Source organism: Aythya marila (genome assembly GCF_965140915.1).
Source record: "Aythya marila genome assembly, chromosome: 18".
NCBI lineage: Eukaryota > Metazoa > Chordata > Aves > Anseriformes > Anatidae > Aythya > Aythya marila.
The window spans coordinates 10,402,028-10,422,578 of record NC_139059.1 but is presented as its reverse complement, the minus strand read 5'-3'; the positions used below and the strand labels follow the sequence as shown (position 1 = coordinate 10,422,578).

Here is a 20,551-nt window from a genome sequence, read left to right as displayed (position 1 = left end):
TAGAATCAGAGTGCTTTTTTTGCTGCATAGGGCTGGCAGGTGAAGCTCCATCATGCTGTGGCTCGGGCTCAGCCATGGCAGGGTTCTCCCTGCTGCCCTCAGCTTCATTTGTGTGCTGAATTGCTGAGTGCAGGACTTCTCTGCCAGCCTCTCTCCTTCCAAGGACAGTTGGTGGCACTGGAGAAGCCCAGCCTGGCTCTCAGGTCACAGGAGAAGCTGCTGTTAGGAAGCAGCAGCTCCTCTGGCTGGTCCCATACAGGTGCAGAAGAGCAAGAGGCAGTGGGATGCTCTCATTAAAATCAATTAGTGGTGTCCTGGTGCTTGGAGATGCATGCACTTCTGATAGCACTGCGTGTGAGCAGGCAGAAAGCATTTGCGTGCACTATGCTAGCAAAGGTAGGGGAAAAAATAGAGTTCCTGTGCAAGAGGAGCAGCGCTGGGGATCCAGCACCAGCATTGCCCCACACCAGAAACTTTTCATGCTCCCTCGAGGTTCAGGAAAAAGCAATGGGATTTAGAGAAACAGTGAGAGGTTGGCACATCACTTGTAGAGATGCAGGTGGAATGACTGAAGCTGCAAACTGCAAGGTACCTTTTAGAGCAAACCTGCTTGGTGGTTTGGGGTGCGGAGCCAGAGGACTTTGCTCTGCCAGGCTGCGCCTAGCACGCCTCAGCTGTGTGCTCCAGACTATCCGCCGTGACTTTCATCCTCTTGCCAATTAGTCTGAGCAACACTCATCTCCCCAGAAATGCCAAAATTAACTTTTTTTTTTTTTTTTTTTTTTTTTTTTTTTTTTTTTTTCTTGAAGGCTGCTCAGAATGCACTCAGAAAGCACCTTTTGCTTAAACTGCTTGAAAATACATGCCACTTGCAGGGGAGGAAGCCCATTGATTCAGCCCTGCTGGCTGTTTTCTGTAGCAGACACTGCACACTCCATCTGGCTAAGTGGACCACGATGTTCCAAGGATAAAAATTGCATGTAACATGAGATAAAACATCGGGCAAAATATTTACGTAATCGAATCTTAATGATAGCGCTAAAGGTCTGCGGCGGGGCGCAGCAGCAAGGAAACGCTCCTCTCGCTGGTGCATTGGGAGCAGATAGATAATGGGAGACACTCACCAATGATAGAAGAAAAGTGGTTTTTTATTAGGAAATTTGATCTAGAAAAATGAAACAAAACAAAACAATAAAAATAAAAATAATAATAAAAAAAACTACCAAATGAGATAAGTAATTTACGGAATCTAGTGTGATTAAAGCACTCTTAATTATTTTTCAGCTGTGCATGGAAAGAGTTTTGAGGAGTAAATGTCCCCTGTAATCCTCAAGCCCCCGCGGCTGTTGATGTACAGACAGCAGTGTGGTGCTGACCTGACTGCTGGTGCGAGCCTGGGCTGTGGTTGGGAATGGACCCAAATTCATGCCGGGAATGTTGCAGGGTCCATCTCTGGCGTCCTGGCTGGGGCTGTGACAGCTCCCAGGGCCAGCTGCGAATGTGGCAAGAAAGCCAAATTTTCTGAAAGGACCAGGCAGTGCAGATCCAGGCTCCACGTCCAGCACAATGCTTGGCCAAGCAGGTAGGCTGCTTTGGTGTCCTTATGCAGCAACTAAATCATATCTTGATTTCATATCACATTTTGAAATGGCTCTTAGCTACGCATGCTTTATGCTCATCAGAGCTTTCAGTGGCCAAATCTGATAAGAGGAAATTTCCTCTGGAGATAAAAGTCCCTTGAGCTAATGAGTGATACTGAATAATAGCAACCACATGGAATTATTGCTTCATTTGCAGTAGAAGTAACTCTGCAGGTGAACACTCAGCTGAAGTGTTTAAATCAGCTCTGCTCAGAGCCAAGCACAGACTGGGTGGTGTTTTTAAATAACTACACTCATAAGCACTGTGAATGTTTGGTGTGTGTGTCCAGAACAGAGCAGCACTGGAACCATCCAGCCGACGACTCCTGTATTTTGGAAAATGTGAGTAACAGCAGCTCATATCTACTTTGTTGAGTTTTGTCTGCAGCTTCAGGAGGTCCCAGGGTTGGTGTGTGGGGATGGAGACGAATCTCCCGTGCATTTTCTCACCTCTGCACCCAAGTGTGAGCACCCAATTGTACCCTAAGCCCAGTGAGGCAGAGGGCACAGAAAAAGGATGGGACGAGGCTGTTTTTGCCCTGGGCTGGCTGAATTCCTCCCTAATGGCTGTAGCACATCCAGCACATCACCCACTCAGTATTGCTGCTGTAGAAACCAAGCAGATGTGCTAAGGGAGCTTAAACACAGCATCGCATGGCTCCTGATGCTGTGTCCAGCAGGTTTGCTGCAGCAGTTCAGGCAAGGGACTTTTACTGTGTTTGCTGAGGACATACTGAAATAGCTGTGCAACAGGAGGTGTTTTTCTTTGCCCTGAACTGGAAGAGTGCATTAGGGGTGGGGAAGAGAACCGCAGAGCTCCCAGCGCCTCACTGGCACTGTGCTGATGGCAGCGCTACCAGGACCTCCATCTTCTGGACCTCCCGCTCCTGCTGGGCCTGCTTGGGGTTAATTCCCTGGGGACGTGAGCCCTGCAGCCTGGGCAAGTGAGGGGCTGTGTAATAAGGTGCTGCAGAGGGGCAAAGCTTCTTCACCAGAGTGCAGTGCCACAGGGAAAGGTATTTATATGGCTGCGGAAAGAGCATCCTGGCCATGCCACAAGGGGACCTGAAAAGTGAGGAGGGATTTTTTTTTATATTTTCCTCTTTTTAAAAGCAGTTTCCATGAGGCTGTTCTTTTTTTCCAGATGACCTTTCTGGGCACTTCCATAGCAGGACTGCCTTCAGCCCTTGCTATTTCCTGAGGAGGCAGAAGCTGAGGTCGCTCCTATTGGCACCAGAGACTTTGTGATCCTTTTGCTGTCTGTTAAAGAGTAGCCAGAATAAGATGACAGAGAAAAAAAAATACAAAAGCTCCCCCCTCCTCTTTCCAACCCAAAGCCTTGCCAAAGCAATAAAAAACTTCAAACAATAGCCAGTCATGACATAAACCAGTCCTTGAACAGCCTGCCAAAGTTCACCTCAAGAAAGTAGGTCCAAAAATAAACACCAACCTATAAAAAGCCCCACAGACTTAAAGATAGTCTTCCCATTGTGCTAATTGCTTTCACATCTGGCTCAGAAATGGGGAATGTATATGAGCATGGAGAGGCCACCAATAACTCACTGCAGCTAAGCACAAAAGCATGTGCCTAGCATTAATCACACGAACCATCCATTTCTACTCAGCAGATCTCAGATGCTTAGGCTTAATTTTAGGTTTGTGTTTAAATTGCACTGAAATACTGGGGCTGGTGGGGATGTTAATAAACAGCACATGGTTAAATGCTTTCACGGGTGGGATGTTTCAAAGCGAGTGTAGAGAAACTGATTTCATCTCCCTTCCTCACGCTCCATCGGTTATGGGACCACAGTGACATTGGCTCCGAGTGGTTTTTGCCTGGCCTTCTTCTAAAAATCCAGCCCCTGGGGTGCTGGAAAGTTGCACCTGATAAATCCAGGGCTGCACATCAAGATGGGATTCACAAAGGAAAACTAGTTGGGGATGGGGATAAGTCATTTTCTGTGTGCCAGAGGTGGCTAAGGAGGTAACCCTGAAATGTGACCCTGTGCAGAAGCAGGGTCTTTCTGCAGGGATAGGCACATGCTTAGCCTGTAACAAACTGTACAGAGCAGCATCCAAGCTCACTGAAATGATTCCAGTTATTACAAAATGGAAGAACAAAACCCCGTCAGGCCCCTGGCAGGTCCCATGAGGAGCCAGACGTGGTGTTACGCTCTGCATCGTCTGCTCTGTGCATATTTTTGTCTTTTTTCATGCCAATGTCTAGACCTTTTATATGACTGCGAACCAGCGGGTATGCGCAGGACTGTCTCGTTCTTGCTTGCATGCATATTATTTGTTTGTGTAGCTGATTGAATTTTATAACAGTTTCACACTGGTGCGAACAAGCCCTTTGCTTGCTGGATGCAATTTAAGGCACATCTTTCCCACAGCTTTGGACTTTGCAACAAAGCCAACACAGAAAGCAAGACCTGGCCCTGCCACAAGCAGCTACGGGGAGACCCTCCCCCAGATAAGTCACTTTTATTTCCTACAGTTACTTGGGCACTGCTGAGAAATTTGCCAATAAACTAAACCGTTGTGTTTCCTGAGTTCACACGGCTAGGATTACGTGGGTTATCTGCATCCAACCCTTGTGGACACGCGGCGTAGCCTGCCCTGAGCGGGCAGAGCAAGGAGCTGCGGTTTGATGGTTGTGACTCATCGCGAGAGCTCAAGGAGGGATTTGTGATGATTTATTCATGCCACATTTATTGTTTGGAAAGCTCACTCATGTGCTACTATGGTTAGACTAAATAATTCATCTACCAGTCTACTTTCTCATCTTGATCTGTTTCTTCTTCGTGAAGAGCCTCAAGGTGATGATCACCTAAGAAGCAATTTTCCATGCTTGGTATCTTTGGAATCCCAGACTTTGAGGTCAGCTTTTTGGCAGGTCTGACCTTGCTGAAGGTCTAAGGATGGTTCTTCTGAGAGAGTCGGGCTCGTCTGCCCTGGCTCAGTTAGGCATAAGGCTCTGGGTATTACTCGGTGCATCTCTGACAGGACTTGGGAGAAATGCACCTCTCCCTGCACTGTTTCTCTAATCCTAAAAAAGCACCTAGGGCAGTTCAGATAAAGGTCTCTGTAGAGGCCTATCTCTTCCCACTGAGTATAAAGGGAAATGCTTTAGGCTGCAATGCCTAACCCTAGGGGAGGGGACTCCATTCAGCTGTCCCCGTGGGTCAAGCTGGGAGCAGAGGGCTCCTGTTTGCACACCACGCGCAGCTCCTGAGCATCTTTGCTCTGGGGCAGTTTTGTGTGGGGACAGAGGTAAGTCAGCATCGATGTCATGTGCTTCTCCACACAACAGGTCCTGCTGGTTTAACTCAATTGTTTCTTTGGAGCCTTTGCCAATTTGGTGACTTGTCTTCCAGTAGAGGAGGCTGAACCTTCTGCTTTGGGGCAGGGCTGAAGTGGGACCTGCTCACCCCATCAGGACGAGGGTGGGAGGAGGTGGGAATTGGTGCTCTAGCTCCAGGATGACCAGAGGGCAATTGGTAGGACAGGGCAGAGGTCTGAGGTTTTGTTTTGTCCCCCCTTTGCAGCCTGCCCTTGCTCACTTGCAGTTGGCATGAATGTATCCCTTGGGTTTATTGGTAGGAAAATCAGGGTTTTGCTAAGCTGAAAGTCAGGATGGAAAAGGAGAGGGGAACTTTGGCAGAAAAGGCAGGTTCTGGGAAAGCAATCACTAACCACCTCTTATGTGAAAAAACTCCCATGAAGCACATAGATAAAAATGATTCTCTCAGATAATCGCCACTGATTTCTGCAAAATATTTGGTGTATTGCCCATGTCTCTTTCAAAGCATCAAGGTATCTACAGCACGCTTCCACCTCAGAGAAAGAAAAAGTTTCACAATACATGTTTTCATCAGTTTTTCTACGAACAGCTCCTGTGTTGGAACTGGGTGCAGGATGGGGCTGCAATACACACAAGATATTTTCTCAAGCCTTTGTCAACATGGTAGCATGCAGATGGGCCCACCTGCATTGCAGCATTAACAGGCTTGATGATGATGTAGAGTTCATCCCATGCTAAACCAGAGCAAGGGAGGGGAGCCCAGTCCTGTTGGGGCTGCATTTCTGTAGCTGTTTAAGGAAACCAAAGAAGTGACTCAAAGGAGCTGGAATTAACCACGGATCTGAATTTGGCATTACCAGTCCACCTGCAGAGCACAGAGAAGCGCTGCCAGCAGGTCCAGGAGCTGGGGTTTCTGACAGGTCCCACCAGCAGAATGGTGGTACTTGAGGTGCTGCATGGGGCTTTGGAGGGGCCAGCAGAGGTGCTTGGGCTTCTCCAGCCATGGGCGAAGGTCCTGAGCTCTTCACAGGGCTGTTGGCAGAGGAAAGGGGTTGAGCCCTACATGATCTCCAGTGGCTTCATGTGCCCAAAGCCACCTCTTTCTCCTTGCCAAGCTGCTCATCCTCCCCTTAATCTCCTCCAGATTTGGTGTCCAACCCTGCAGCCCTCCTCCTGCTGCTCCCAGCCTCCAGTACAGCAGCAAGAGGCTTGGCAGTGGCCATAAACATATTTTTATACTGGCTATGTGTAGAGACCAAGGCATCCCAGGACTTGCCTGGAGAGTCCTTGGCCCTCCATCTTTTATATTCAATCACAGTTTTCACTGGAACAGGTTCCAGCAAAACCCTGGAAAGTCTCATGCATTTCCCAGCCAGATGGAGCGAAGAGCAGGACCCATGGGTGCAGCTCATCCCTAGAAGCCAGCCTTGCTTTCACAAATAGATAAAATCTTGAAAGCTGTTGGAATCCTAAAATAGCCCTGGGCCAGGGTGAGCATGTGCTGCCTGTGAACATCCCTGCCCTGCGGTATGACAGCACAGGACTCACCACACGTGGTTTAATTTTTTTTCAGTTCTTCATGAATTGATGTGTCTTTTGAAAAGTGTTCTGCTATTGCATAGACAATAGATCCCTTTCAGGCAGATACAGTGTTTGAAGGAGAGAGAGGAACACTCAAAAGCAGAATAAAGCTCTGTGATGGGGCAATGTTCTGTGGGCTCTTTGACAGATGCTGTAAAGAATCCGGATCTGGGTGTTTTCAGAAAGGCAGCTTACGATCCCAGATGTATTAATAGGCAGTGAGAATGCAGAGCTGTGACAGCAAGATTGACAGCTTTTGGCAGTAGATTTTGTACTTAGGTATCTAAATGTATCCCTTGTAATTCCAGTTTAGCCAAGCAGGCGAACCTGGGCTGGCACCAGTGCGTCACATCAGCCTCGCGCTTCCACGCTTGTTTCTTTTTTGGCTCTGGGCTAAAATGGTCAAGGCTTTGGGACAAGTGGTGTTCTCACACGTCCAGCAAGTCTGGGGATGTCCCACTGGAACTGGGAGTGGGAGGTCTGTGATTTTAGTGAATTTGCTGTTGTCAAAGTCGTAGTTGTAGTTAAGAGACTGTGTTTAATTACTGGAATGAGTGGTGATGTGAACTGTCCACTTAAATCAGTGTGGTTACTGGAGCATGAGGGGTATCGGGTTCACGTACTGGGTGCAGTTGGTAACTTCTTGCTTTGGAGTCACTCAGCTTGTGAATTTGGCAGTTTTACTGAAGCCTCACCTTTGTAGCTTTTAGGCACATCATAAGCCCTTGAAAATCCACTGCAGAAGCTGTGATGGGACCAAAGCTTCACCCACTCTGATGTCCCCTCTGTCCCCCTGCAGCACAGTGCTCATGTCCCTGTCTGCTGCCACCGATGCATCCCTAGAAAGTCCCTTCCCTAAATGCTTTACCGGTGGGCCATTTACAATGCCATCTAAATATTACTGCTTAATTCCAGCAAACGCCTCTGAGGCAGTGTGGTGACCTACAACCACTAGTGGCATCCCTCATCATGCAGTGATTCACCTGAACCAGATCAGCTTGAACAGGGTGTGCAGGAGGGAATGGATGCAGGGGGCATGGAGCTGGGCTGGGTCCTGCTGAGGGGCAGAGGCTGCCCATCGTCTGCTGGAAAGATCTGGCTGAGCTGCAGAAAAGCAGCTTGTGTGCTGAGCCTTTTATTTCAGTTTGATTAAGTTGATTCTTCACCCAGCTAAAGCAAGATGTGTGTTTAAAGTGAAATCAAAGCATGCTGAGCTTTGTATACGCGAAGCAGTTGGACTGAATTATTTTTTCTGTCGGATCTTTGGCAAAGAGGCAAGGATTCCTGGATTTCTGCTCACGAGAGGCTGTAAAGCATTTTGGTACCGTCTCAGTCAGTGACTGCAATAGGCGGGAAAATGAGAAGAAACTGACAATGGAATACGAAAGGACAAACATCAGCCTGAATATTTGATTTACCATCCGCATTGCTGACAGTTAGTCTAAAGGGATAAAATGAAGCCAAGGGAAATGTTTCCCCTGGGTAAAGTGTGATGTAAGGCTGGCCCAGGAGCACCAGCACTAACACTAGGATATCTGAGGCCAGCACATGGTTGCCCAGGGGTGGGATCAAGTTGCCCAGCACAGTCACTACATAGCCCAGAGGCTGAACTGGGTGGTGCATTTAGGGCACTGGGTTGCCCAACAGCTGCACTGGATTGCTCAGGGCCAGCAGCAAGTAGCCCAGGGCCAGTACTAAGTTGCCCAGAGCCATCACTGAGTTGCCCAGGTGCTGCACTGAGTTGCCCGGTGCGGGTAGTAGGTTGCCCAGAGCAGGCACTAGGATGCCCGCTGAGAATGCTGCATTGCCCAACAGCATCCCCAGGTTGCCATAGCAGCTGCAGGAGGTTGCCCAGGCAGAATCCGGTCACTGAGCACCCAGCGCCCGTAGCAACGCCCCCCCAGGTCCTGTGTCCCTGGTGGCCGGGTGCTGGGGATGCTGCAGCACCCAGCGCTGCTGCCACCCAGCCCGACAGCACGGTGGTGAGTGGCAGCCCCCGGGCACCCCCTGAGCACCCACCCAGGCAGCAGAGGTAAGTGTATGCTTTAACTGGGAGTAATGGGGGTGTTAGAAGTAGATATTTTTCCTAATCCCCTCCAGTTATCATTGGGGTGGTACCTCTTATGCCCCAAAGCATGTGCTCAGGTGGTCGGGGGCTCCAGAGCATCTGTGTTCAGGGGGGCAGAAAGTGTCACCTGAGGGCAGTTTATCCCAAGGGGGAGGAAGGAACATTTATTTCAGCTGGAAATGCAGGGAAATACAACCCCAATCCATTCCCAAGGGCTTTTTTTCTCCTTTTCTAAAGATACATATATCAGGATCTGAAAGAGAATAATTTACGTACAGGGTGGGAGCCAGGGAAGTTGTCTCCTCTCTGAAGGCTGTTTCTCAGGTACAAAAAGTAGCACTGAGCTGGGTGAAACCCAGCAGGGACAAAAGGGCTGAAGGGACGGCTTTGTGGGAACCGGCACGCACAGAGGTTTTTGTTGGACCCGAGCACAGACATTTCGTCCTCGGTTCTGCCAGACTGGCTTCGTGTTTGCAAATATATTTTTGTTAAACCCGAGGGTGTGAGTTTCCCGCTGCCTGTCCCAGCTCTGCTTGGGCCAGGTCAGACCCCGGGGCCGAGGCTCGGTGCCTGCAGCTCTGCTGCCCTGGACTCAGGTACTGGGGCAGCCAGGCGAGAGAGGCCAAAATCGGGCACAGCTTGAAAATACCATCTGCAAAGTTCAATGATTTCCCAGCTGCAGGCTGGGCACATTTCCCCTCTGACTCATCCCTATTTTCCTCTGACTTACCCTAGCTGCAGGACCTGTTATTCTCCTGTCTGTGCCATGCATTTATTTAATAGCTGCATTTTGATCAGCGCTCACATGAATGTATCAAACCATTGCGGGCACCGGAGACACAGCGAGTGTCACCCGCTGCCAGCAGCCTGGCGGTGCCACCAGGGCACAGGACCTGCTCATCTCTCCCTTGCCCATCCATCCTCTTTTAAGCATTTTGGTAGGAAACCATGAGTAGTTGTTGGTCCTGCCTTTTGTAGAGGTGCTCTTTGTTGCAGAGCTGACTAGAAGCAAAAACCCCTCTTTTCCCCAAGGGTTTTATAATTTCTAAAACAGGCCGGCCTCTCTCAGCTTGCCTACTCATGCAAATTGATCAGGGTAGCCCAAGAGGAGCAATTAAAGCTCGTCATGTGATTGCTTGTGTGGACACTTTGTTCTAGAATAACAGCCAGTTCACTGCATGCAAATGGCCTATTTTTAAAGGGATAATGTTGACTGCATGCAGTAGCAAACAGGATTTAGCAATGCCTCGTGTCAAAACCCCTGCCATCCATGGGCCTTGTGGCACGCTGGTGTCCCAGCCTTTCAGCAGGGCTCTGGCCAGGCTGGGTGGGATGTGGATGGGGTGGTATTTGGGGCAGGACATGTCCATGTACCACAGCAGCAGGCTATGATGGCCGAGGTGACTTATTCTGCCTGTGGGTGACACTTGCAACCATGCAAGAGCTCTGTATCAAGCACAAGAAACCCTCCTGAGCACGTGTCCTTGGGTTAGGTGCTCTAGGTACTTTATCTGGCCCTCTGACTTGTATTTCTGTTCTCACCTGGCTGAGGAGCTCCCCCCACCCGTGAGGGCGTCCAGTGGTGCCAGTCTCCCTGGGCTGCTTTGCTCTGGGTTACTGCCTTGGGTTGCTGACGTTTACGAGCTGCTCCCAAAAGACTGTGGGATGATTTCTCCTTTCCAAGTGCATTTATTTGACATTGGCTGCAACACAGACATTTTTCATCTTTTGCAAGTCAAGAGAGATGTCTTTTTTTTTTTTAAGTAAAATTGGTGGGAGTTTCTTCGAATTTGAGTGTAGTTCTGCACAGCTCAGCTTGCCTGCATGCTCCTCGTTTGAGCTTTTAGTGCAAGTGAGGGTGCAGTGAGGACAGAGTCCCTCACCCACAAATCACGCTGGGTTGGTAGCAGCTGCATGTCCAAAGGGACACAGCTATCAGGGCCGGTAATGGAACTTTTAAAGGGAAAATCACATCTGGAGCACTGTAAGATCAGCAGATATGCCGGCCAAAAGAAACAAATGAACAGCAGAGAATCAGCAACTACAGTTTCATTGGAATGACAGATTTAAGGAAAATGAAGGCATAATATCTGTCATTCTCCTCAGCAGCGATGATTTGTTTCTCTCTGCTTTTCAAGACCTGACACCAGATACTAACAACAAAGCCAAATCCTTGTATATACAAGTGCTCGGGATGCTGTCAGGAGGGATTTGCTTTCGAGAGCTCTAAGCCCGTTTGGGCGCTGTGTGGGTGCTGCGTGCTTGCTCTCGGTGTTGTACGTTGCTTGTGTTGCTACAAGAAATGCTTGCTGAGTGCGACTCCTGCCTCCTCCCCCTGCAGGACCCCTGCCCTAAGAGCAGCGACCAAGCATGGAGCTCATCGGCTCGCCCTTGACGGCAACTCATGCCCACCCGAGGTCGACCCCCACCAACTTTCTGCCTGCCATCAGCACCATGGCTTCGAGCTACAAGAACCGTTTTCCTTACTACCCCTTGCCTCAGAGCTTCAGCCTTCCCTGGGCACCCAGCGCCTACTATAGGACGGCTGCCATCAATCCCACTTTGGCTCCCTTTTCTGGAAGCGCCCAGGGGCTCACCCCCAGCAAGATGCTGCCGTTCGTTTCCAACAGGACGTCCCTTTTCACCCGGTACACCCCCGATGACTGGTACCGCTCCAACCTCACCAACTACAGGGAGTCGGAGACGTCCCGGCACAACTCAGAGAACCTCAGGGTCGACACCTCCCGCCTGATTCAGGACAAGTACCAGCAGACGAAGAAAACACAGACGGAGAGCACCAAAAACCTGGGAGAGCGTGTCAATGACATAGACTTTTGGAAGTCAGAGCTCTGCCATGAGCTGGATGAGATGATCGGGGAGACCAACGCACTCTCAGACATGAAGAGGCGGCTGGAAAGAGCCCTGGCAGAGACCGAGGCCCCGCTCCAGGTGAGCGCTGTGCCCAGCGGGCTGCACACTGCAGACTGCTGCTGAGACATCTGCAGCCATTCAAACGTCTAATTAAGTTTCATTGGAGCCCCGTAACGTCTAGAAAGTTTTTATTAAGGGACCGTTAGTTAAGTCAGCAGTAAACAAGCCCCTCGCCATCTGCTGCATCCCCTATCAGGGCATGCTGAGCACATCAGAACACTATTTGCTTAACCAAATATTTTTATTAGTAGTATATCCAACATCTTGTGTTGGGATAGGAAAGCCCGTGTCGTGCTACGTGGCTCGGGTGAGGTCAGCTTCCAGCCAGACCCGGGTCCCCGTGCACAGCTGCGGGTGCACCAGGGCCACGTGCACTCCTCGTACAACGTAATGCTGATGTTGCAGCTCAGCTGCTCATTGCCAGCTAAACCCTGCCCCGGACACGTTTTTCCTCTCTGTGCCCACCTCCAATTTCTTTTCTCTTACATTACTGGAGGACGGGACCCTGTCCCTGTAGCTTGGCATGTCCCCAACAGGTCGCTCAGGAGTGCTTGCTCCACCGGGAGAAGAGGATGGGCATCGACCTGGTGCACGACAACGTGGAGAAAGAGCTCTTCACAGTGAGTCTGGCAGCACAGAGCGTGTGCTAGAGCTCCTTCTGCCTAAACTGCCCTACCTGTTCCATAGCTGGCTCTTGGGCACTAAACCCCTCAGTCCCTGGGCCAAGGGATGGTGTGTCCATCAACAGCACACCCACATTTTGGGGTAAGACTTTCCCTAACTTACTGGAAAGCAGCTGTGTCTTTGTGCAGCATGCAGAGGTCCTGGTCCCCCTTCAAGCAGTTTCTGTCCCTGTCTTCTTGCCCCATGTCCTGCACCCCAGAGCCCTGCCCGCACAGCACCTACATGCATCTCAGCACACACAGATATGCACGTACAGATAGAGGGGAGGCAGTGTGTGGCTGACAGCTTCTCTGCTTTTTCCAGCTGTACTAGCCAGTCTAATAAAAATATTACATCTACCCCCAGCTTTGCTTTGCTCAGAGCAGCGCGGCTGCAGCAGGACTGCCGCTCTGTGTACTTAAGCAGTACATTTTATAGAAACCATAAAAACGTGCACTCCTGCCTGCCTTCATATAGTCTGCTTTAAATTATGAATAAAAGCAAACAAGATGAGAGTTGGCACAGAAGATGGGATCCTAACCCAGGGTACAGCAAAGCACAATCACTGCGAGGGCCTCGTGAAGCTGGGAAGGAAACGGCAGCCCCTGGGACTGTGAAGCCACTGCTCTGTTAGAAGATTTTTTCTTATGAGTCAGGCCCTAAAAAATTAGCAGATTGGTTTAAAGGTCATGAGATTTTAGGAAAATAGTCAGAGTTGGTATCTTTATAATGGCTGTTTGGATTTCAAGTGTTGAGGACACATTTAGGCCGTGCTTTTCAGCTGGTTGTTACAAACAGGAGAGCTTAAAAATTACCTGTTTTGGAGCCTCCTGATCACTGCCTCCAGGATCTGGGGCTGTACAAATGTGACGGAGGTGTGCTGAGGTCAGGAGAGTGCTGAGCAGCACATGCCTTCCTCCAGTCTCATTCTTAGAAGTGGCTGGGAATTCGCATTGAAGGAAAATCCCCTTGTCCCATTTGTATGGGATCTCTCCTGGGGTAGAAAACATTCCGGGAGCAAAAAGGGCAGGTGCTGATTGGGGATGGTTGTGTAGCTCATCCAGGTAACTGCTATGAACAATCAGACCAGGTCAGGATCTAGCCTTGCTGCCACAGTGCGGCACTAACCACCTCTTGGAGTGGAAATCAAGATGACAAAATGCTTGGCCACCCCCCGAAAGTCAGGGCAAAGGCTGCGGCTGTGGCCATGGCACTGTCCTGTCCCCCTCCTGGTCACTACACCAGGGCTAGAGAGGCCAGAGGGGATGAGTATGACCAGGACCAACACTGATGTTGATGTGCTTTGTCTCTGCCCAGGAGGTGGACGTCATCAGGTCGTGCCAGGAGAGGATGCAGCGCTTCCTGGACAGGGCGAAAGCCCAGCTCGCGTAAGGGACAGCTCCCAGCTCATGCGGCAGGGCTGAAGTAACTTTGCACCTGTAACGTGAACCCCAGCAGACCCCCACCCTTACCCCATCCTGTAGATGCAAACCCCTCTGTCAGCCCTATACAAAGAAGTGGTGATGCTCGTGGGAGCCCGCAGTCCTGGGGGAAAGCCCTGAGCCACGCAGGACACTGATGGCTGCTCTTTCCTTGCCAAAGGTCCAACAGGGCGGCCCAGCATGAGGTGGAGAGGGACCTGGCCAACAAGCAGACGGCCTACCGCATCGATGACAAGTGCCACCACCTGAGGAACACCTCTGACGGCATCAGCTACTACCGTGGGGTGGAGCGGGTCGATGCCACGTGAGTGCTCTCCAGCACCTGCGGGTCCCAGGGGTGTGGTGGCACTCCTGGGGTGGTAGTGGCTGTCCTGGCACGGTGATGGCACTCCTGGCATGGTGGTGGCTGTCCTGGCACAGCGATGGCTGTCCTAGCACGGCACTGGCTGTTCTGGCACAGCGCCGGCTGTCCCCATCCCCTGTGCCTTGGCATGCCATATCCAGCCCAGCCCTCTGTACTGGGTGGCTCAAAGAACAAGGTTTAGAGAGAAAAAGCAGAATGAAGTGCGTCCCACCTAATTAAACATTAGATCAGGGTGCAGAGATCAGCCTGAAAATGAATTCAGCTCAGCACTGCGACGCACCTCGTTAGGTCCGTGCACATGTCCAAGGCTGTGTCGCTGCTTCCCAAGTGCTCTTCATTGACATAACATCTGGGGGCTCACCCCTGCTGGCAGAGGTGCTGGCAGGGAGCCCAGATGGCACAGAAGATAAAGGAGTAGAGAGCATGGTCCTGGGACAAAGTTCAGATGCTTTTGGGTGCCAGGAATTCAGCTTTGGCTCTGCAATAAATGAACGATGACCTAAAGCAGCACTCGCAGAGATATGCTGCGAGTGGCAAAGGGCTCAGGGGATAAATCTGCTGTGCACACAGACACATGCAGTTGTTGGGGGGGGACACACATGGATTGAGTCGTTTTTTTCTGGTGCTTGAATAATTCTTCACAACAGAGCTCAGACATATTTAGACAGTCAAATGAATTGCAAAGGATTGATGCTGAAATTCAGAAGGGGTAAAATGTGCAGAGGATCAGCATGTTTTAAATGGAGCTTAAGTGGAATTTGAGGCTTTTGTTGACCTTGTTCTGGACTGCTGCACAGGCGTGAACTCCATCCCGAGTGCACAGACAGGGAATCGAGTATTATCTAATGCTCATTCAGTTTTGTACGAAATTGAGATAAGTTACGAGCAAAATGAGTCAGTGCAGTCTGTGTGTTGTCACAGAGCTGTGAATCACTTGGCACTTTAATGCCATTAACATGTAAATATGAGGGCTGATTAAAATCTCATTCTTTCTATGGGAATCTACTGTTTGTGTGAGCCTTCCTAATTATTGCAGAGTTGTCATGGACATGTCAGTATTTGATAAGCTTTATGGGATGAATGGTGTCCAGGTGTTTAACTTTCATGTGGTCAAAGAGCACGGATCCCTGGGAGGTTGTGTTTAACCTAACCTGGTGGCATCCCTGCCTGCCCATGGGCAGCTCCAGCAGCATGGGGCCACCGGGGGCCTCCCCTTTCCTCCCACAGCATCTCAGTGCCAGATTCCTGGGCCAAGTTTACGGACGACAACATCCTGCGCTCCCAGAGCGAGCGGGCAGCCTCTGCCAAGCTGCGGGACGAGATCGAGAACCTGCTGGTGGTAACTGCCAATGAGATGTGGAATCAGTTCAACAGCGTGAACGTCGCCTTCACCAACCGCATCGCCGAGACAGCCGACGCCAAGAGCAAGATTCAGACCCACCTGGCCAAGGTGCCCTCAGCCCTTCCCTTCTGGTGTAAAATGCTCTCTTCTCAGTGGTGTCTCCCAAGCAAAAACCTCCATGCAGACCTGGCCCAGGTCCAGGGAAATGGGAAACGATGCTGTTATTTGAGAATGCACTTTTGAATTTATGCACCTGTTTCTTTTTCATGCCAGACACTGCAGGAAATCTTCCAGATCGAGATGAGCATCGAAGCCATCCGAAAAGCCATTAGGGACAAAGTGCCTCCGCTAAAAGTCGCTCAGACCCGGCTGGACGAGCGCACGCGGAGGCCCCACGTGGAGCTGTGCCGGGACAGCGCCCAGCTGCGGTAAGGCAGGAGCGTGGGGCTGGCAGCACCCACGAGGAGTCACCAGTGGTGGCCCTCAGGAACATCACTGGGTGACAAAACTGACTGGGGTCTATTTTTTTCTATATAGTCCTTGTTTAAATGCATATAGTAGAAAGCACTGAGCAAGCATCCCTGGTGCTGGGAGAGCTTTGCACCCACAGAGAAGGCTCTTGTGCCATGGCCACATCATGGCCAGGTACAGCCTGATGCTACCCCATGAGGGGCTAAATTGATCTGAATTGATCCCACTTGGATCAATGTCCTCCTCCCCATGGTTGGATGTGCCCTGTTTGGAAGGATAAGCCTCTTGCTCCCCCATAGCATCACCCTGAGAGCACTCAGCTCCTTCCCCTGGGGTAACAGTAAGAAAGGTGCAACACAAGGAGAAGCAGGTAGCTGCAAGGACTGTCCTCACCTGCCCTGGGGACAGTGGAAAACAAAAACTCTTGAGTGCAGGATCGTGGGAGGCTCCTGGAAGACTGGGGCAGGCTGCGCAACTGCTTCTTGGCATTCCTTCAAGGTCTTATCTGCCCCGTCAGCAGGAGAGGCTTGGCCAGGGCTTCCTTCCGTGCCTCCTCCTCCTCCTTCAGCCTTCAGCCTTCCAAGGTTACCAAGCACTCTGAGAGGAAGGCAGGCCAAAACCAGCAGCTTCCCCAAGAGGCAGAAGCGAGGATGTTTCACAGATAAGGGAATTGTCTCCCTGGCCCCTGGCGGTGACCTTGCTGCTGCTGTAGGGACAGAAGGAAAAACAAACCTAAGCTGGACAGTTTACTGGGTGGGAGCTGGTGGGTTTGTGAATCTGGAGGGGTCTTCCCCTTTCTCAGAGAAAGGAAGAACACCAGAGGAGAGCTCAGCCACTTCCTACTTTGTGTCTTACCCGTCCTGATGCCACCTCCGCTCTCCTCTCATTAACATCACCCCGATGCTGTCTCTGCCTGGAGGAGAAGCCAGGCACCCAAGGGTGTCCCGAGCAGCCACCCCCATGCAGCAAGGAGGGGGCTGAGCTCCCTGCCTGGGCCGCCCCTTGGCCTGATCCAAAGGGAAATCTTTGAAAAGCAATTTTAAGCTTTCTCAGAACACCCAGCTCTTGACCCTCTTTAACATCTCACTTGCTGCTGTTTTATTTTTCCATTTTATTATTTTATTTATTTATTTATTTTTTCTGTCTTCCACTAGTTTCACATTCACTTTTAGCCTCTCGCAACTCTCCTCTGCTGCTGGCTGTGTGTCTTTGGGTGTGGGGAGGACCCTTACCCAGGGAAATCCAGGAGGGTGAACAGACAAAGCCGCAAACCCGAAGGGGAACAGGAAACCACTGGGGCTCCCTGCCCTGGTGCAGCCTCCTGCCCTCGGCTTCCACGCGGAGGAGCAGCCCAGCCCTCAGCTTTCATGCACGGCTGCCAGAAAACAGGGTCGAGTTAATCTGACCTCACCGAAGGGAGAAATCCTTCTGCCTCAATGCTCATGAGGTTTCTTGCTGTTCCCCAGCCTCGTCAATGAGGTCCACGAACTCGATGAGACGATCCAGAGCCTGCAGCAGCGCCTGAGGGATGCTGAGGACACGCTGCAGACGTTGGTCCGGTCCAAAGCAGTCCTGGAGCACGACCTGGCTGTCAAAGCCAACTCTCTCTTCATTGACCAGGAGAAGTGCATGGGGATGCGCAAGAGCTTCCCCTGCACGGCACGGCTGGTGGGGTACGTCTAGGCTGGGCTCAGCCCCGCTCCCCCTGCCTGTTGTGGGATGTCTTCTCAGTTCTGCTAGGATACCTTGAATATCCACGGTCAGACTTCCCGATGGAAGCCCTGAGTAGGAATTAAATGCTCACTTTGTGTCTTACACTGTCTACTGTTCTTTTTTTCTCCTTCCACTGCTTGTTCAGAGCATCGATAGATGAAAATATCCCGTGTGCACTGAGAACAACCCCCCCCCCCAAGGGATTCACCCTTCCCTTTCAGTCAATGATTTTAGGAGAAAAAAAAACTGTCCGGTCTTCCTCCTTTTGAGTCTGTCTGTGGAAAAAGCACAAGGGGAAGTAACGGCAGTTGTCGGAGTAATTAGGTGTTGACATCCATAATGTATTTTTAACAGTGCGGCAGAAACACAAGCTATCCTGAGAAGCGCTGCAGTATCTTCCACTCATAAACAGGAAGACTTGCATTTTAAGCTGGTTTCTGATGATAATTCTCTTTCTTTTAAAAAATCTAAATGTCTTCCAATATGACAGCATGGGGAAGTAAAAAAAGGAAAAAGTAAAACAAGGAAGTATCTTTGACTTGCTAATTGATGAAAATGCAGTGTTTTTAGTTTTGTTGTATGAATTGGTTCTTAATGTAAACTCTTGGGTCTGGTTTGTTGGTGGAGACACCTAAATCCCAAGTTCTGCACCTTAGACCCCATAAAACGCAAAGGGGATCAGGAGGGAAGGCACAGCTGGGTGATGTTAATTGCATCTGTGCCTGATTTTTTTATTATTATTTTCTTAAAGGAAAATTTTTGGAGGAGTTTGCTTTTCATTCCATTTACTCCAGCTTTAGTGTTGTGTCTCATTTCAGTCTGTTCACTCTCCTAAATAATTGTCTGCAGGAGCGGGCTGTGCCTGTGCACTGCCCTATTTGACTCTCACCATACCTACTGGAGATGTGCAGGGGGCTTTGGATGGGGGAAGCTGAAATAAGGCATAACTGAGGCCATAAACAGTTCAGACTGCAGGAAACCATTCGACCACTTTCCAACTCCTCATCCCCTTCTAAAAAACACCAGCCCAATTTCTTCGGGCAGAAATGAAGGCTTCTGTTCCACCCTCAGCCCTGAGGCCGCCTGTGTCCTTAGGGACAGGTGTTGGGGCTGATGGGGAGCAAGCAGCCACGGGGCCCTTGTTGGCTCCATGTCAGCAGATGGGAAATAAAACATCTCTCCCAAGTGCTGACATGAAGCTGTCATGATCATTAAACACCATGAGCAGCAAGGTCACCAGCCAAGAGTTTCTTCATTGGCACATTTGGCAGCATGGACAGAGAAAAGGGTTTTCGTCCAGCCTTTTTGGAGCGCTGAGCACCGAGGGAAGTCCCTTGGCACAGTGATCATGCAGGGATGTCCCTTTGAGGCTATATTGCATGAAAATGAAATCAAACAGAGGCCACAAGAATGAGGACCAGAGGCAGACGGTGGTGTTTGTGCTGGGCTCCCTCGTAGCCCTGGTCATGTCCCAGGAGCTTCAAAGCCCATCACTGGGGTTCATGGGTTCCTGCTGGGTCTGCACCCATTCAGCATCCATTATCTGTAGTCCTTCAGCAGATGAACTTTCTCAGTTCAGTCTCTGCAGGGTTATTTTGGGGGCTGCGACCCAGCAGCCTCTCTCTTTGATGTGCACCAGGTGCGTTAAATAACTGCCCTGCATCTGATGTGTGAGGTGCCTTTGCTGTTGTACCATTAAATGATTTGCTCTCATAATTCACTTTTAGATAGTACTATCCTTCCTGTCTGTCCCTGCTGCCTTTCTGCATTGATTTGATGTTTCCTTTCTTTAAATGCCTTCATTCTGAAGAACAGCGCGCCTACTTTTATTGCTGTTTATTACCATTTTATTGCTTGCTTATCAGCCAAGTTGCTGAGGAAGATGATTTGTGTAAATTCCTTTGTATCCCACAGCCATATTCCCACCCTCCCTCCTGCATCATCCCAATAAACCCTGCAGAACTGGATTTGTAAACTGTTTGCTGTCTGGAGCACAGAAAATAAATGAATAAAACCATGACAACATTGCTTCATGCAAGCTAAGCATCATGCCCGCCCCAGATCCAGTGATGAGTCAAGGCCAGTCTATCAAAATGTTTTTCAAAGAGAGACCTGGGCAGTTTAGCTGCCTAAGAAAAGAAAAGGAAAATCAGTGAATGTCTGACATGAATTTGGGTGAAAGGAAAGTTTGCCAAAAAAGCATGCTAGCAGTGTATTGCACAACTAGTGTAGATATGCTCTAGAGACACAACTCCCAAAACAGCATCAGCATTCCAAAAAACCCAACTCATCATTATCATGAAAAAAAAAAAAAAGAGAGAGAGAGAGAGAACTTGAGCTAAACATTTAAAGAAACTTGGGCAATGTCGGAGCAAAGACATGGCTGTACTGGTTCAGACCAAAGTCCAACAAGCCCCAAATTCAATCTCTGACAGAGCCAAGGGGAGATGCTCAGATGAAAGGACCAGAAGAAGGCAAGCGCCTGTGAGACTTTCCCAGCCTACTTTCCCAGCTTCCAGCAATTAGTATTTGAAGGACTTCCTGAGCTGCCAGTGCTGTCCTTGAATTTAATAGCCCCCAATGGATTTGTTTCACATGATCTCGTTCCAGTTGTTCTTCAAGCCCCTGCAGACTTTCGGCATCTGCTGGGTCCCTCAGCAGGGAGCTGCAGGGCACGGAGCAGCCCGCTCAGAGCATTGGTGGCCAGTCCTATGGAAATCCCTGAAAAAGGGATCAAACGCAGAACTGCTGAAGCCAAGAGGACAAAACTCAATAACCTGGGCAAAAAGGTGGCTTGAAACTGCTTTAGATGTAGGTTCAATACAGGAGCTCGCAGCAGGTTAGCTCCTTTTACGTGCTGTCAGCATGCCAGGGAGCACAAATCACAGTTTCTCAAAGTGTCTGAGTATGTTCTGACACACAGGCATGTCCCAGCTGGGAAGCACAGTTGGGTTTTTGGCTTTTGGAGCTAGTGGGTGTATTTTGGTTTCATTGAGGCCAATGGGGATTTTCTCCAGTGATTTCAGCCTGCC

The 20,551-nt window shown here is 50.0% G+C and overlaps 1 protein-coding gene across 2 annotated transcripts; it reads left to right on the top strand.

The window, feature by feature from the left end:
* Nucleotides 1-1,937: 1,937 nt before the first annotated feature.
* TEKT3 (tektin 3) lies at nucleotides 1,938-17,579 on the top strand. 2 transcript variants are annotated; one of them, XM_082775225.1, is made up of 8 exons: nucleotides 1,938-1,982; nucleotides 10,935-11,542; nucleotides 12,061-12,144; nucleotides 13,505-13,575; nucleotides 13,790-13,933; nucleotides 15,221-15,443; nucleotides 15,609-15,763; nucleotides 17,273-17,579. In XM_082775225.1, the coding sequence occupies exons 2-8, from the start codon at nucleotides 10,964-10,966 to the stop codon at nucleotides 17,487-17,489; spliced, it is 1,473 nt and encodes a 490-aa protein (XP_082631351.1). In that variant the 5' UTR covers nucleotides 1,938-1,982; nucleotides 10,935-10,963; the 3' UTR covers nucleotides 17,490-17,579. The 2 variants fall into 2 exon arrangements, with proteins under 2 accessions (XP_082631351.1, XP_082631352.1); XM_082775226.1 differs by lacking the exon at nucleotides 1,938-1,982 and adding an exon at nucleotides 2,827-2,857.
* The last annotated feature ends 2,972 nt before the right edge of the window (nucleotides 17,580-20,551 follow it).